The 17,012-nt window shown below is 28.7% G+C and overlaps 1 protein-coding gene across 1 annotated transcript; it reads left to right on the top strand.

Moving 5' to 3' along the window:
- The first annotated feature begins 229 nt into the window (after window positions 1–229).
- LOC132942593 (ionotropic receptor 25a) lies at window positions 230–12,374 on the top strand. Its single transcript, XM_061011147.1, has 17 exons — window positions 230–349; window positions 450–602; window positions 1,956–2,115; window positions 2,700–2,842; window positions 4,760–4,986; window positions 6,459–6,640; window positions 6,944–7,061; window positions 7,136–7,363; window positions 7,655–7,796; window positions 7,878–7,933; window positions 7,996–8,195; window positions 8,320–8,458; window positions 8,774–9,024; window positions 9,719–9,918; window positions 10,045–10,305; window positions 11,944–12,163; window positions 12,251–12,374. Exons 1-17 carry the CDS (start codon window positions 247–249, stop codon window positions 12,285–12,287), a joined length of 2,820 nt encoding a protein of 939 aa, XP_060867130.1. The 5' UTR covers window positions 230–246; the 3' UTR covers window positions 12,288–12,374.
- Window positions 12,375–17,012: the final 4,638 nt, after the last annotated feature.

Below are 17,012 nucleotides of genomic sequence, written 5' to 3'. Positions count from 1 at the left end.
TCATTTTTTTAGAGCGTCGTGTATTATTCTATATTTCTTTAATATTATATCTAAAAAAATTAATTATATTAAAAAGTAAAAATGAAGTTTTAATTTGATTTATTTTCACAAGACAAGCATTCATTTAAGTTTAATGGTGTTTTGACCAACGTATCCCTGGGCGACTGTTAACAATGGTTCTTAAGAAAAAGGTTTTTTTTTATGAATTGTTGAAACGAAAATAATTTAGTTCTGAATTGTAGTAAGATGTTAACCATGTACAGACCAATTCGAGGAATAACAATTCTACTATGGATTAATACTCTATTTGATATAGGAACGTCACAAAATGTACAGACAGTTAATATCCGTGAGTAAATTTTTGATTACATAAAATGTAAATATAAAAAATATGTATTTTGCTACTAACTAAACTATAAAATATTAAATTAATTTCGGGATTCCAATAGTCTTCATAAATGACCGAACTAACGAAGTGGCCGAAGATACTCTGAATGTGGCGTTAAATTATATTCGAAGAAATCCAAGGGTTGGACTGATGATTGATGGTTTATATTCTGTGAAAATTGGCGGAGACGATGCTTCATCTATATTAGAAACACGTATGATATTGTATTTTAAAATAGTTAAACTTACATATTGTTAAATATATTGTTGAACATCCATAAATCAAATCATTATCATAATATTTATTATCATTTATTTTTAAAACAATAATATTTGATATTATCTATAAAATAACATAAAATAATAACAAAAACGAAATACTAAAATTGACTTTATTTCATACTAAATGTATACAACTTAAATTAATACCAAAATATAAATGTTGAAAAAATCAATTTTGATTTGTTTGTTTAGTATATTTTGTAGTGCGTTTAATGTTTGCCTTCATATATAAATTTATTCATAAATACATTTATGGTCTATCAAATTATTGTGATCTGTATAAAATAACATAATATTATGTCAAAGTATAAAAATTCAATAGATATATTTTTTTAATAGGAAAAGTGATTTAAATACTGCCATAGCTATAAAAATAATATGGTTTAATTAAAGAAACTAATAAAGTTTACTTAACTATATCGTAAATACATAATTGACAAGTCAGTACCTAGTCACAAGAATAAAGACGCTTAATTTAAATAAAAAACACACTTTAGAATCTATCATATTTTTAGTGATTATACTTCAGAGGTAGGTACGCAAGAGAAAAGACTACCTGTTATTTTTTTTAATGTCCCTTCCTAATTTTTCATAATTACATAAGAGTCATTAAGCCTTCAGAAACACACATTTCGCCTGTTTAGTACTTTTTTTTCAATTCAACCACCTGGTCGGGATATGATTATAACCAACTTTAGTAATACACAATATACAATATACATGGGTACAATCATGTATGTATAATATGTACAATGTACATTGTACATTACCAATTAATACCATGCCAATGAATATCTAGGTCAGGGGTGAAGCAAGTTTCACACCCCCTCCATCGTAATATCATCAAAAATAGTAAAAACAAATTGCTTGGCCTACAATGTATATTTTTGTGAACCCCTCCCCGAAATTTTTTTCTGCGTTCGTCCCTGACCTAGGTACCATTTATGTACAAATTATCTTCTTCTTCTATCTACCATTAAGACCGTTTTATCAAATCCTCCAATTTTCACAATAAGCTGTTCGTGTTTCCCAGTCAGGTTAGCCATGGTCTATGGAAGGCCACTCCATTTGGAAGAGTCTCTCCAACTCGTTATTTTTTTCTTGCTCTCCAATACTCCGTCTTTTATGTACAAATATAATGTGCTTAATAATTTAAATTTTCGTAAAAATTATAAATATAAATTTCAAAAAATTGTATTTTTTCCAAAAGAACGTTATACATAAATTAACTATTGGTGAAACTGATTAACCTTTCTAAATGTATAAATATTGTTTATAAAATCTAGTTTGTGTAAACTATAATGCATCAATTCGCAACAATAAACCACCACATCTGGTCATTGACACAACAATTAATGGGGTTGCATCAGAAGCTGTGAAATCGTTTACTGCTGCTTTAGCATTACCTACTGTCAGTGCATCATATGGACAAACTGGTGATATAAGGTAATTAGTTAACTTTAATAATAAAAAATTGTATACGTGACTGCAATAATGATCGTATTAAAAAAATCCACATTAGTGGAACTTGATTTACCCAAAAATAATCAATATAGGTACATATAACCTATAGCCTATAGGACATATAAGAAAATAACTTTTAATGTATATTTAAAATACACATGTCCATTTCTAATATCGAAACCTTGAAATTCTCAATTTGATAAGTTGTTTAAACAATTATTTTCCTTAATTCATATAATTATGATAATTTCACGAGAATTAATTATATCTTAAACTTGTAACAAATGAAAAATACGAATATTTCAAAATAATATTGTGGAATCAAAAAATGTATAGCATTATCCGTTGTTTATTCTTTTTAAGTTATAAGAACTTGTACCTAATACATAAATTGTTAAAAAAATTATGATACTCAAATTTATAATTTAAAATATTTTTAACAATAATATATTACATTACTTTCATAGCAATCCTAGCCAAACTAAAGTCTCTAATATTTCATGATCATATAATTTCAAATTTATTTTCTGAAAGTAATATTAACTACCCCGTTTTTTTTTTCGTAGACAATGGAGAAATTTAGACGGAGAACAACAAAAATATCTGATACAAATAAGTCCACCTGCAGACCTTATACCAGAAATAGTAAGAAGTATTGTGGTAGCACAAAATATAACAAATGCTGGCATAATGTTTGATGATACATTTGGTATGTAATGTAAAAAGTATATTAGGATTGCATAAAAACGTAATATAATAATGTACAAGAAGAATAGAAATGATTAGATTATTATTTTCAATAAATATGTCTTAACATAATTATAGAAAATATACCGGGTGATTCATTTAACGTAGGACACTCATTATTCAAAAAGTATTGATGTTTTTGAAGTATTGAAGTATTGAAAAGTCTTTACAAAACAATGTTTTTATTACAAAATTATATTTTAAATATATTTTTTATCCTTATAATTAAGTTTATGAGTTTTTACTTTTTTGAATTATAACACAGTTTTAAATTTCATCTTCGACAGCAGAAAAATTTCCTGAGTATTTCGACACATAACAATCGAATTTAGGATGATAAGTTTATGAGTTATAAGTATTTAAAGCTTAGATGAACGTAGTAGTGTACCAACATTTTGTGGGGTTACTTCTGTATTAACTTATGTTACTTCAACGCTAAAAGTTGGTCCACTACACCACTTGTCTAAACGTTAAATACTAATAACTCAACTAATCGTCCTGAATTTGATTTGTATGTATCGAAATACTGAGAAAAATATTCTGCTTTGGAATATAAAATTAAAACTGTATGTTGTCGTCCAAAAAAGTAAAAACTTAAAAAAAAGTTAAGGATGACTATTTGAAATAATGAGTGTTTACTGATAAAAGAATCGCTCGATATAAGTACTTATGTTGTGTATAGGTACAGTGTGATCATCAAGCATGCTCAACTCCCATTTTTCATTTATATTATCAAATTCTGATTTTTGGAGTTTATAAATATACTGTAAAACCATATTTTCAAATTCTTGAGATATTTTTATAAAAACTTAAAGAGTGTCCTGTGGAGATGCAAACTTCTGTTTTTTCAAATGATAACTCTCATTTTTACTATAAGTTATTTAGTGGATAATTGTTTTTACAATTGTATGTACCTAGTTCAAAATTTGAACGAGTAGTTTTTCTGTTATTAAAAGGTTTATACTAGAGATAATAGTCCTTAAAATAGTTTTACAAAAATAAAAATATATGTAATATCAAATATAGTATTTAATATTTATTATACTTGGACCACTTATAAATACATATCGTACAATTTAATTATGTTTAATGAAATGTAAATTAAAAATTGAATTATAGATATCACAAGATTTCAATTAATGTAAAAACTAACCAGAGAAAAATGTACGCAACTGCAATATCATTTTTTTTTTTTTTTCATTTATTTAAGTAATTTACAATCTATACAACATTATGTACAATGAGCAAATAGGATATTTAATATAATATAAAGTAACAGAATTTAACATTTGTGGGCAGGCACTCAGCAGCACCACCCGACACAATATCATTTATGCTTTTTAAGACTAACTTATAACTATTATAGATACTAATTTAAGCAAATATTGAATACATTTTGCATTTAGTGGCGTATTTACGGGTGATCGAGGGTATTAATCCCCCTATAGTTTATATATAATATTAAAAAATGTTCAGAATCCTAACTTCAAAGGCTACTGGATAAAATCATACCCTCCCCCGCCCTAGACAAAAACCTAAATACGCCACTGATTTACAGAATAGGGTGACATTGATTTTATCAAACAAAAATATAGGTATATAACCTCTAGGCTCTAAGACACTTATAATAGTTTTAAAATAAACACGTAAATATAATGATACTTATTACCTATCGTTTTATGTTAAAATACCCAAGTATCTATCTATTTTAATTTAATATACCTACCTGATTTTCTACATACATATATTGGAGTACTTATACCTTAAAAATAGTTTCTATTATTTCCCATAATAATATAATACTCAGTTAGCTGTAGTTATATTTAATGTAATTAAATATTAATGTTTTAAATACATTTGATAATGTTGTGTATTTTAGTAATGGATCACAAGTATAAATCGTTACTACAAAATATTCCGACTAGGCATATTATAGCTGCTATCGATGACACTACCAGCATTAAATTACACTTGACTAGATTCCGTGATGTAGACATAGTCAATTTTTTTGTATTGGGAAAATTATCAATCATTAAATCGGTTTTGGACCACGCGAATTCCAATAAATTGTTTGGACGAAAATATGCCTGGCATGTCATCACACAGGTAAAAAATATACAACTTGTGAACAAAAATATTTATATGCTCCAATGCATATTATTAAATAATCAGATGATTTTTTTGTTTTTTATTATTATTTAATTTTTTTATTTGTGGTATGCAATCTATACTTAGGAAGCACAGTTAGTATAATATGTGTTTAAGGGTAGGACAGGTATATTATATGCCTATGTTAATTATCAATCACGTTAATCGTTAATGAAGTAAAAATAAAAATACGACATTTACATGCGATAGCTTTGAAGTGAGCAATCGTCCATTAATGCCACTCATTGCTTAGACTTTTTTTCCTTTTTTCCTGGTAGAGAACCGACAGTTTCCGAAGAGGAGGGGGCAAGAAAATCAAGACATTAAATCAGATGATTTAAATGTATTTTATACAGTCATTATTTTATATTGATACGTTGAAGCCGTTTAAATATCATATAAAAATAAATAATTATCAGATTAACAATGTTGTTAATTTGTACATTCATGTTAACATATAAAATATATTAAACTATTATAATATGCAGTTAGTAAAAATATTATTAACTTTGTAAAGGTTAAAATATCTTGTGAAATCTACTTAATAAGATCTACCGACTTTGAAACTTGTTTAATTTTTTTTTCACAATTTTTAAATTCTTAAGATATCTAATACAATTTTATTGGTGGATTCCCGAGTAGACTTCACCGTGAATTCAAATCTGTTTAAATTTCCCTTATTGCAGATAAACTAAGTTTAAAATATAATATACGAATAAACGCTTATACATTATACATATTGTGGCTTGGCGTGGAGCGTTGGCTGCTACCAGTCGCGGAATGCGACTGGGAGTAAGTAACGGCCACAGCTACTAGCTCCCGGATGGGTGACCACCCGGGTTCATAGTAGTTAAAAACCTTGCCACACATACACGTGTTTGCTACCTACCGTAACAACCGTTAAAACAATCGTAAAATCAACCTACTGTACCAACCTTACCCCTACCACAGTTCATAACCCCTACAACAGCTAATGGCCATAATCGCCGGGCTTAAGTTCAATAAAAAAAAAAAAAAAAAAATTATACATATTATACATTCTAACACTTGTACTTTGCATGTGTGATAACTGGTAATGACTGTTGGGAGATCGCCACTTACGACTAATTATTATTCTAATAATTTGGTAAACTATATAAAAAATTTAATTCTGTGGAATATCACACGTAGGTACATACAATACCTATATAATATACACTGCATATACTGTTCATACACGTTTACAATAAAACATATTAATATTATAGAACGTTATATAGTCAGTAATAAATCAAGATACACAGTAGTTAATTGTAGTTTCTTAATTTATGTTACTTAATTTATTATATTCAATATTTTTTATGTGTAAAATTACGATGGATCACTGTATCAATATTGAATAACTATTTCACTAAACTAAAGGCTAAATCAAATATCTATTTTGTGAATAGGATAAAGGATCGCTGAAATGTGGCTGTTCTAATGCTACTATTTTGTTCGTAAAACCCGAGCCAGATGCTGGAAGTCGAGAAAGATTATCAAATTTAAGAACTACATATGGTTTAACATCAACTCCAGAGCTGAAAGCAGCATTTTACTTCGATTTTTACTATCGATCCTTGTTAGCAATCAGGTATAACAATATTTGCAATCGTGATACACATTCAAATGCATTACCTAATACATAATTTAACAGAATTTAAATCTATAATATAATTGTTATAAGTACAATATTTTATCTTGATGATTATTATCTATTAATATAAGTTTGTAATACAGAATATATATTAATTTTTAGTTTAGTCTACACGCATTGCAGCTATTAAAGCATAATTTATGTTTTAATACAATTATCTAAAATGTACCTATATTATAATGTTAGGTTAGGTAACGTTTAAAAATGTATTATTTTTATTTTAGTTAATATATTTTATAGGTCGATGATGAACAGTGGTGAATGGCCAACTAATGTAACTTACACTACATGCGATGAATACAATGAAGAAAATCCACTCCCAAGAAGAAATGTCGATTTAAGAAGATATTTAAAAGATGTGAGTGATTAAAAATCAAAAACTCAATAATAATTGTTTTCACCTACTAATCAAATTTTGTTCATAACGTTTAGATGACAGAACCACCCTCCTACGCACCATTTTTAATAGATACAAATGGACACAGTTATGAAGAGTTTACAATGAGACTAGAAAAAGTTACAGTATTAAACAGTCAATCAGTAAGCGCCGAAAATGTGGGCTCGTGGAAGGCAAGTCTTAATTCACCGATCGTTGTAAAAGATGCAGCAAATATGACACATTTTTCCGCCGTCACTGTATACAGAGTAGTCACTGTGTTGGTAAATAATATTCATAGCTATACAGTATACATAAATTTATTTTATATTGTATAGGGTAAATTCAGTCGAATATAATATACATATATATACGATCTATACTTTGTCCCGGGAAAGAACGCGCCGGACCAAAATCGGTTCTTAAATAGGTTTCTATAATATATTAATTATGATTATTATTATTATTATTATTACAATAATAAGTATTAATTCAAGCAATAATATTATTTTTCAAAACAATATGATTTTGCATTTTTATATTAGGTATAATTTATAATACATAAATTGTTTCAGCAAAATCCATTTATGATACAAATTGATGACGAAGATGGTAAAGGTGTAAAATTTAAAGGTTATTGTATTGATTTAATCGAAGAAATTAGAAAATTAATTGGTTTTGAGTACGAAATTTATATAGCGCCAGACAACAATTTTGGTAAATTTATAAAAATCTCGTAATAATATAACCAGAGAGAATTGTATTTCATTATTGATATAAAATATTTTATTCCTTCAGGTAATATGGACGAAAATGGACAGTGGAACGGAATGGTTAAAGAACTTGTCGAAAAGGTATAGGTACATAACTTAAAATAATAACGTCCATTCATTTTTATTGCAATACAATTTTTCAGAGAGCTGATATTGCACTGGGCTCTCTATCAGTTATGGCTGAGAGAGAAAATGTTGTCGATTTTACGGTCCCTTATTATGATTTAGTCGGAATAACGATTTTAATGAAAAAACCACAAACGCCCACTTCGTTGTTTAAATTTCTTACAGTTCTAGAAAACGATGTATGGATGTGTATACTTGGAGCTTACTTTTTCACCAGGTGAATGACACACATGTAACAAATCTACAAGCGCGTATATATGTTTAAATATGTAGATGTAGATATTATATAATATACATACAATTTCAATGTGATCTCATGATATGATTATTTTCCATATTAGTTTTTTGATGTGGGTATTTGATCGCTGGAGCCCATATAGTTACCAAAATAACAGAAATAAATATAAAGATGACGAAGAAAAAAGAGAATTCAACTTAAAAGAATGCTTATGGTTTTGTATGACTTCTTTGACTCCACAGGTAATACTTTCAATAATAATAAACAAATTAAATGTAAAACAAATTAATTTCTACAGTTTAATATCACTATTTAAATATTTAAAACTAATTTATTATGTAAAAACTAAAACAGTATCTAATTGTAAAGTAACAACTTCGTTAGTGAACAGTCGGTAACGCTAGCGTATACCACAGAGAATCATATCCAAAACCAGCATTATTTTATTTTATACATTTTTTAGCTCACCACCTTCGTCTAAATAACATTTTTGTCATTGAAACTTGTAATTAAATTACAAAAACTAAGGAATTGTTTTGTTTTACCATTTTTTTTAGGGTGGAGGTGAAGCTCCCAAAAATCTTTCGGGTAGACTAGTTGCTGCTACATGGTGGCTTTTCGGATTTATAATCATAGCATCTTATACTGCTAATTTAGCAGCTTTTTTAACAGTTTCTCGATTGGACACTCCAGTAGAATCATTGGACGATTTATCTAAGCAATATAAAATACAATACGCTCCACTGAATGGATCATCGGCAATGACTTATTTTCAAAGAATGGCTGATATCGAAACAAGATTTTATGAGTTGAGTAGCAATAGTTTTTAAAAATGTTAATATATCCACCTGTTTGATTATAATACCCGATACACTTATAGAACATTAATTCGTATAAACATATGCTTAAGTTGTTACCCAATTTCCCAATATTACTCTCCACCCGAGTCATCGGGCCGATCTCCGTTCCGTAGGAGCACGACCGTGCCAACAAAATAATAATATATTGATACGAACAGTGATTATTTTAAACAATTTAGTTGGCACAAATCAATTAAAAACATAATAATTAAGTAGGTATGAGGTACTCTAGTGATTTTTTTCAATATCCTAGAAATAATTTAGCTCCATGCATGTATTAAACACTATAATATTTTTTTTTTTTTAAATTAAGATATTATGGCTTCGACATCTGAGGTCATTAGCCTGAATTATTTAGTAGGTTTATTACTGTGGGGAAGGGTACGGTTGGTTTAGAACCCGGCCGGTGCCTGCACTCAGAGCACATCAGTGACTGAAGCCAGACACCGCGCCACGCTATAATTATTGTTTCAAATAATAATATACAGGTGTGCTAGCGCTGAATATTGTGTAAATATATTATTTTATATGTATAACTATGATAGATAGATCATAGATACCTATTTAAAATGTATTAAAATGTTACGTAAAAAACACTATACGTCAAAATACTGACTATATTAAACACTTACATAATTTTAGAATATGGAAAGATATGAGTTTAAATGACAGTCTGAGTGAAGTGGAGCGAGCGAAATTAGCTGTTTGGGATTATCCAGTAAGTGATAAATACACAAAAATGTGGCAAGCAATGAAAGAAGCTAAACTACCGAACACTTTAGAGGAGGCCATTGAAAGAGTTCAAAGTTCTAAATCATCTAGTGAAGGATTCGCTTACTTAGGTATTACGTTTTTTAAGACGTACATACTGCTTATAATTTTTATAAATTATAGTCAAATAATATCATATTGTCATATTGAATGTATTAGAAATCTTAACACTGAAATAAGAATATTTTTTATTTTAGGAGATGCCACGGATATTAGATATCAAGTAATGATCGATTGCCATTTACAAATGGTCGGCGATGAGTTCTCTAGAAAACCATATGCTATTGCTGTTCAACAAGGATCTCCGTTAAAAGATCAATTCAATAACGCAATTTTATTATTACTCAATAAACGAAAATTAGAAAAATTGAAAGAGACGTGGTGGAATCTGAACCCAGAAAGAATACAATGTGAAAAACAAGATAATCAATCTGATGGCATCAGTATCCATAACATAGGTCATACATTTTTTTACTTAACACATTCACTGCGTCAGAAAAAAATTATAGGTAGCACGTTTGACGCGTCATAAATAGTTGATGAGAATCGGCACCCTTTTTTAAAAGTACCTTTCATAAAAACATATTATATTATGCTTAAAATAATTAAAATTCATTTTTTTTATCACGCGGAACGTCTAAACACTATTTAAAGCACAGTATGATACTAAGTAATAAATTAAAAGTATTTTCATCAAATACGCACCTACCAATAATATTAATATCCTATTCAAAATATATACAACATATACCTACGTCTTGAAAAAAACAAATAAATTCAATAAAGAAAAACCCCAACAAAAGTAGGTAGGAATTTATAAATGGATTCGACGAAAATAATAAGTCTTTTCAGTAGAAATGTACGTATGAACATAGAAATGTCTCCACCGTGCGCTTAAAGCACTTTCAACACCGCTACAATATCTAGGTGTCGGATATATAGCCGACAAGTGCACCGTTAAAATGCTCGGTATGTCGACTACTACAGCTGACGGGCACAGCGAATGTATTAATATTTAAAATTATTAACCAGTACTAAACTGAACTAAACAAAACTACAAAACAGACTACAAGTTTATGCATTATTTAATTATTACTTATATGTATATACTTAAATGTAGATACTAACGACTGTAATGTTCAATTAACTCCATCGATCTAATAGAACAATTATTTTAAATTTTATATCTAATGTTTATTTGCATATCATACATGAATATTCTGATTTGTAACTTTTATAATATATAAGTAGGTAGGTAAATAAATGGTATATTACTATTATGTAGTACCTATACCTATTATAAGCTAAAAGCAAATTTAATTATGTAGTAGGATAAACTCGAAATAATAGTCATTTACTTCCAGACAGCTACCGATTGTAGTACTGTACATAACTTTATAAATAGTTTTTGGGGGTAGGCTAGCTGCGCGGGATAAGCATGAACATTTTGCTTAAAGCATCCCAATATCCCATACAACAGAACTTATTTAACCTATTGTATTATTCAATCTATTCATGCTTGAAAATATCTTATACGTTATTTTAGTCTTAGTTCCATCTAAAAAAAAAATTATAATAAAAATAATTATCAAATATATCTATTGTGTCTCCGCAAAAACTGGGTACACTCTATAGCACAGTTACCTACATTACTCATTACCCAATACATATTTTAGAATTTTTTCTGCGGGAGATTGATGATCCAATATTCGCCTAGTTTCATGTCCCGCAAACAGAGTTCAGAAATATGTATGGGGTTCTGAGTAGTGTGGGTAATTTAATTATACAATGTACCCTGTTTTCGCAGATACATGGTATATTCGATTTCATATATACCTACCCAATGATTATTATAATACCTTCGTACTTATGTATAATACCTATACGTAGATATGTAAATATGAGTTTTGGGATTCACATTCGTACTTCATACAACGGATAACACTTAATCCTGTATATTATATTAACATAATATATTACACTATACCAATAGGCCAATAGGTTTAGTACCTATTAAAATGCAATAACACGAAATTAGGTAAATTATATAATATTTATATCTATTGTATTATGATATTTTTGTTTATTATATATAGGTGGAGTTTTCATTGTTATATTTGTTGGAATTGGATTAGCTTGTTTCACGTTAGCATTCGAATATTGGTGGTATAAATATAAAAAAAGCTCAAAAGTTGCAAACACGATGAATCCAAAACAAATGACAATGAATAGAAGCGGTGAATTTACATATCCAGTGGTACCGACGTTTAATGCAAATTCTGGAATGAGATCAAGAAGCATTATTCATGGTTTTAGGTAAATAACATAATATATTTACAATAATTATTTTCCATTGTGTAGATAAGAATTTGATTTTAATAAGAAAAAATATTTTATTTCTAGACAATCTGTTGGTCAGTCTTCGCCTAAACAAAAATAATGGAACCATGCATGTATTACCTATATTAGCCATTGGAAATTCAATCCAATATTATACGTCATAATATAATAACATAGAACAATAAATTAATAATAGAAAGACGATTTATAAATTCCTTCATCCTAAAAATTTACCACAAGCCCTACGACTATTGTCCAGTTACCTACGCATAGGCTTGGTATCATCCACTTAATGGATAAAAAAGTTGAGGCTACCTAATTGCTGATATATTCCTGCGGAGGCTGATGCATGTTGATACTCCTTCGTAGCTTCTCCAAATTAAATTTTCAGGCTTACCGTTTTACTCAAACTCAAATTTCTTTTATTGTACTTACCTATTCATACCACTACCTATTCAAGATAAGAATTAAGAATGACCAAATTCGCGAATGAATACAGATAACTGAACCACCGTTAGTTATCTTAGATAAGGTTAGTAAATACTATAACATAATATATATTATACCTAGTACCTACCTATCCTACCTATTTGTTCATACTATTACTAAAGAATAAAGATAACTTCCGGCGGCTAAGTAGTAAGCAATCAGTATTCATGCGCAAATTTGAGCATCCTTATTTCTTATCCTGAATAGAGTAGGTACCTATATAAGTTGCAACAATCCTATAGACAGAATAATGCATCTGGGCAATGAACATTGAACATCTTCGTCAATTTTATTTGTTATTTGGTCCTGAGTTTATATTAGGTACGCAAATATGAGCCATTCAAGCTAAGTCCATGGCTAAGAAACTATATTTATACACAATACAGAAGACAATATTTGGTACGTCTTATAGTACTCTCCTAGCCTGTTTATTTTTTAATAAAAAAATGTTCGTCATTATAACAAAATAATTTATTTTATATTAATAATATCAAAAAACATAAAAATGCTACTTATATTAAAAATATATATTTTAGATTCCGATAGAAATAAGGATAATTGGTTCTACATCTTGACAATAATATGTGTTTTTATGTACGTATAACGCCCTACGTAAATCCTTTTTGGATAAGATATTGGGTGTACTTTGAAAGTTTCATACGACCGCCATTGGAATTAGAAATAAGACTCAGATGGTTTACTTTTGGAATTGATTTTATTAAGTAGGTACCATTTCTTATAAACTTTTTATCGAGCAATTTTATATTACACATAAGTTTACCTATCTATTTATTTTCCAAGGTAGGTTTTCCATAGTCCATATAATTATATAGATTATAGACATAGGTATAGTTATCAATGAAAATTGTACCTATCCTATAGGGTATATATCAGTAGGTACCAACCTAATGGCTAATATACAATGAGTAATGCATATAGAATATTGAAAATAAGGACTGTGATGTTATTCTCAACCACTTGTAATCATTTTTAAATTCTCATATGATATGCACAAAAACATGGACCATTTACATAAATATTTAAGGTATTATCCACCTTATGTTTAGTGTTTTAAAGTTAGGTACTACGCTGTACTAGGTAGGTAATGCAAAACCCAAAAAAATTAATGAGAGGAACAAATATAGGAGCCAATACAATTTATTGTCAATTAGACATAAAACTTATTTTGCTGTAATATATTCACTAGAATAAAATGTCTCGTTGTCTCATATGACTCATCTTATAGGTATTTAAGTACCCATAATGCAGGGGTAGTTAAACGATTGATTTCTAAGTCGATCCCCCTTGTTAGAATTTATTAATTACTTTTATAAATTTGTCTTTTAATAGATACAGTTATTAAATATATAGTTTAGATTAACCGGTTCGTGTGAAAGGGCATTTTCTCATATGTGAAAGTTATAAAATCTGAATATAGGCACTGACCTATACTTTCTGATGATCATTTAGAGCAGCGTCTTCGTTTTAAATAACTTTACAGTTTTATGTTATTATTAATATAAAACATTTTTTTTACATTAGTCGATCCTAAAAGAAAAAATATATACCCTCAGACCTCAGTGAGGGACTTTGTAGATCTTAATCAAAAAAGTTAGGCCATCCCTACTATAATGTGAGAAAAATTATCAGGTTAAAATGCATTTTACCTGGTATTTCATTAAGTCATCCATGTAGATTGTAAAGTGTGGGCATATTTGGTATTATTATAAACCGTGTATATGTTTATTTTTATGATATTTATGTAATAAAAATAATACGTATAGATACGTGATACGTCAGTCGTCCAAACTTCAAAATTATTGTTCATCTAATTTTAACAAAATAAACGGTCACGTCGTCATAAGTATCGATAGACAGTAGCTTACATTCGCATTTAGAAAATTCTAATGTAAGGGCGCTATCTGATGATAATCATTCAAATTTCAAACAGAAAATGTCCCGTCAAAATCGTCTCATTTACGTCAAAAAGATAGCGTTGTTTTGCGTCTGGTAACCGTCCCATGATTAAATAAACTGTCCATTCCGTTCCGGGTTTTAAATTTAAATTTTATCTTGCTCGTAATTTTCTTCATGGCAATATTTTGTCATGATTTTCTTAATATCGGTTTCAATATACATAATGTTGTCGTCATCAGTGAAATTAATGGTATTATAAATATATACCTTCTTTTTCGATAAGATAAGAAGACTGTCTTTGTATTGACTTTAGGCTTCAGTTAAAACAAGTAAACAAATCCAAGCTTATTATTTGGGCTTGGAATTTTCTTTTTTTTTTTGGAACTTTTTAGACGATGCTTTCTTAGCTCAGCTGCTAGTTCAAAATGTGTTTCTATAGCATGTGAATCTAAATTATTAATTTTTTTTTTTGCATTTTTTTTTTATATTTTTAGGTCATTTTTCCATATTTTTAGTTATTTTATTTATTCCACACTAGTTTAAAGAAGCTCAACTTCAAGTGAGAGTTTTCCTGATGACTTTAGTGCTGACGATTTGGCTCTTTCCAAATCTACTCCCAATCACTTCAGTGGACGCGTGGAGGAAAATTTTTCTAAACATAAATATTTGTAACCCGATAATAATCGTCATAGACATGGCCTCGACTATAGTATAAGAATCGTCGGTGTCGAATGATATGTGTAATAATATTATAATATAAACTCTGAAAAGTTACAGCAGGTAGGTACGCCTCACTTGTATTACGTTATAATAATAAAATATATAGTTGGTACACCGTTGGTGATTATAATATATTCTATCGATCAACACACATCAATTCAGAAAATATTTTTTTGACATATAATTAGGTACTTCATATAGGCGGTTACAAACATAAAGGCCTAAACTCAGAATAACATATTAATATATTATACCTAAGGTCTAATGGTTGCAAAACGAGATTTTTGAATAAGGAAATTCAATCTTTTACCATGTGTTCTGCTGTGCTACGTGGATTAACAGTATCTCCATCCAACCAAAATGTTCGGAAATCCACTGAACAGGTATAGACACAAAACTGATCCGTGCACCAAGTATAATTAACGGGCGCATATCGATTCCGCCGATTTTGTATCGATTCCGCCGGCAATTGATTCCGCCGGCAACTGTTTATAATATCTACATATCGATTCCGCCGGCTACCGTTTACAATATTTACACATCGATTCCGCCGGACACTATTCATCCCCCCCTTTGTATATGTATTTTAAAATGTATAGTCTATTTAGTATAATTTGGACAATATATACAACTATAAATTAAAATATTAGTATTTAATTAATATGTGTATGTGAATATACATATATTGTTAATTGTATATAGTCTAAATTGTATAGTTCAAAATTAAAGTGTATAACTACTTTTGGTAATATTTGGAAACAGTTAATAAGTGAATTTATAAATTTTATAAATCTATAAATCTATTTTTGATATTGTGCCAAATTAATGTTTTTACAACCATCAGGTTTCTTATAATATTATGCGTGTAGCGCACGAGTAAATACATTTTATTTCAAACCGTACCTATTGCTATAACGTATTAAGCTACGTATTTATTATACTGATTCCCTACCTATGACTCTAACTGAAATCTTATCTTTAAGATAAAATATAAGACTATAATAATAGTATATTTATGTTGGCTCGGTTCCGCTTGTTAAAATATGGACTTCCCTTGTTACTTCTCGCATAGTTGCTGGTCAGTGTCGACAGTATCCATCTAGCTAACGAAATTGCTCCACTAGTATAAAGTGTCACACACTCGCACATTTGTATTAGGTAGGATCTTAATTAAAATTTGTTACATTTTTAATTACAATGAACTTTACTATTATATCAAGTGAACGAAAAAATGATTTGATTTTGTATAATAATAGTAAATATTATAAAAAAGATTACGTGAAATATTTGGATGCTTTTAAATGGCAGTGCATACATAAAAAGTGTACTGCGAAAATATATCTAGATCAAGTTAAGAACATTTTAAAAGATGAAAGTACACATAATGTCAACCATCACCAAGAAACTGAATCAAGTATAACAAAAAAATCATTTTCTAATGGACTCAAACGAAAATCGGAAGACGAATTGGAAAGGCCTTCAAAACTATTCACCCATGTTTTAAATAAAAAAATACAAACTGACACTTACATACATATAAACGGAATAAACATCGAGAAAAATAGCAAAATTAGTGCTTTTAACAAAAAAAAACAAAGTATTAAAAATTTATCAAATGATTTGAACGATAATAAAATTTCTAGGTTCACTTATTTAAAACATGTGTCCAAATATTATCAAAAGTAGTTTGATTTATACC

Source organism: Metopolophium dirhodum, chromosome 4 (genome assembly GCF_019925205.1).
Source record: "Metopolophium dirhodum isolate CAU chromosome 4, ASM1992520v1, whole genome shotgun sequence".
NCBI lineage: Eukaryota > Metazoa > Arthropoda > Insecta > Hemiptera > Aphididae > Metopolophium > Metopolophium dirhodum.
The sequence above is the reverse complement of the archived record's forward strand: the minus strand, read 5'-3'. Positions and strand labels throughout refer to the sequence as shown.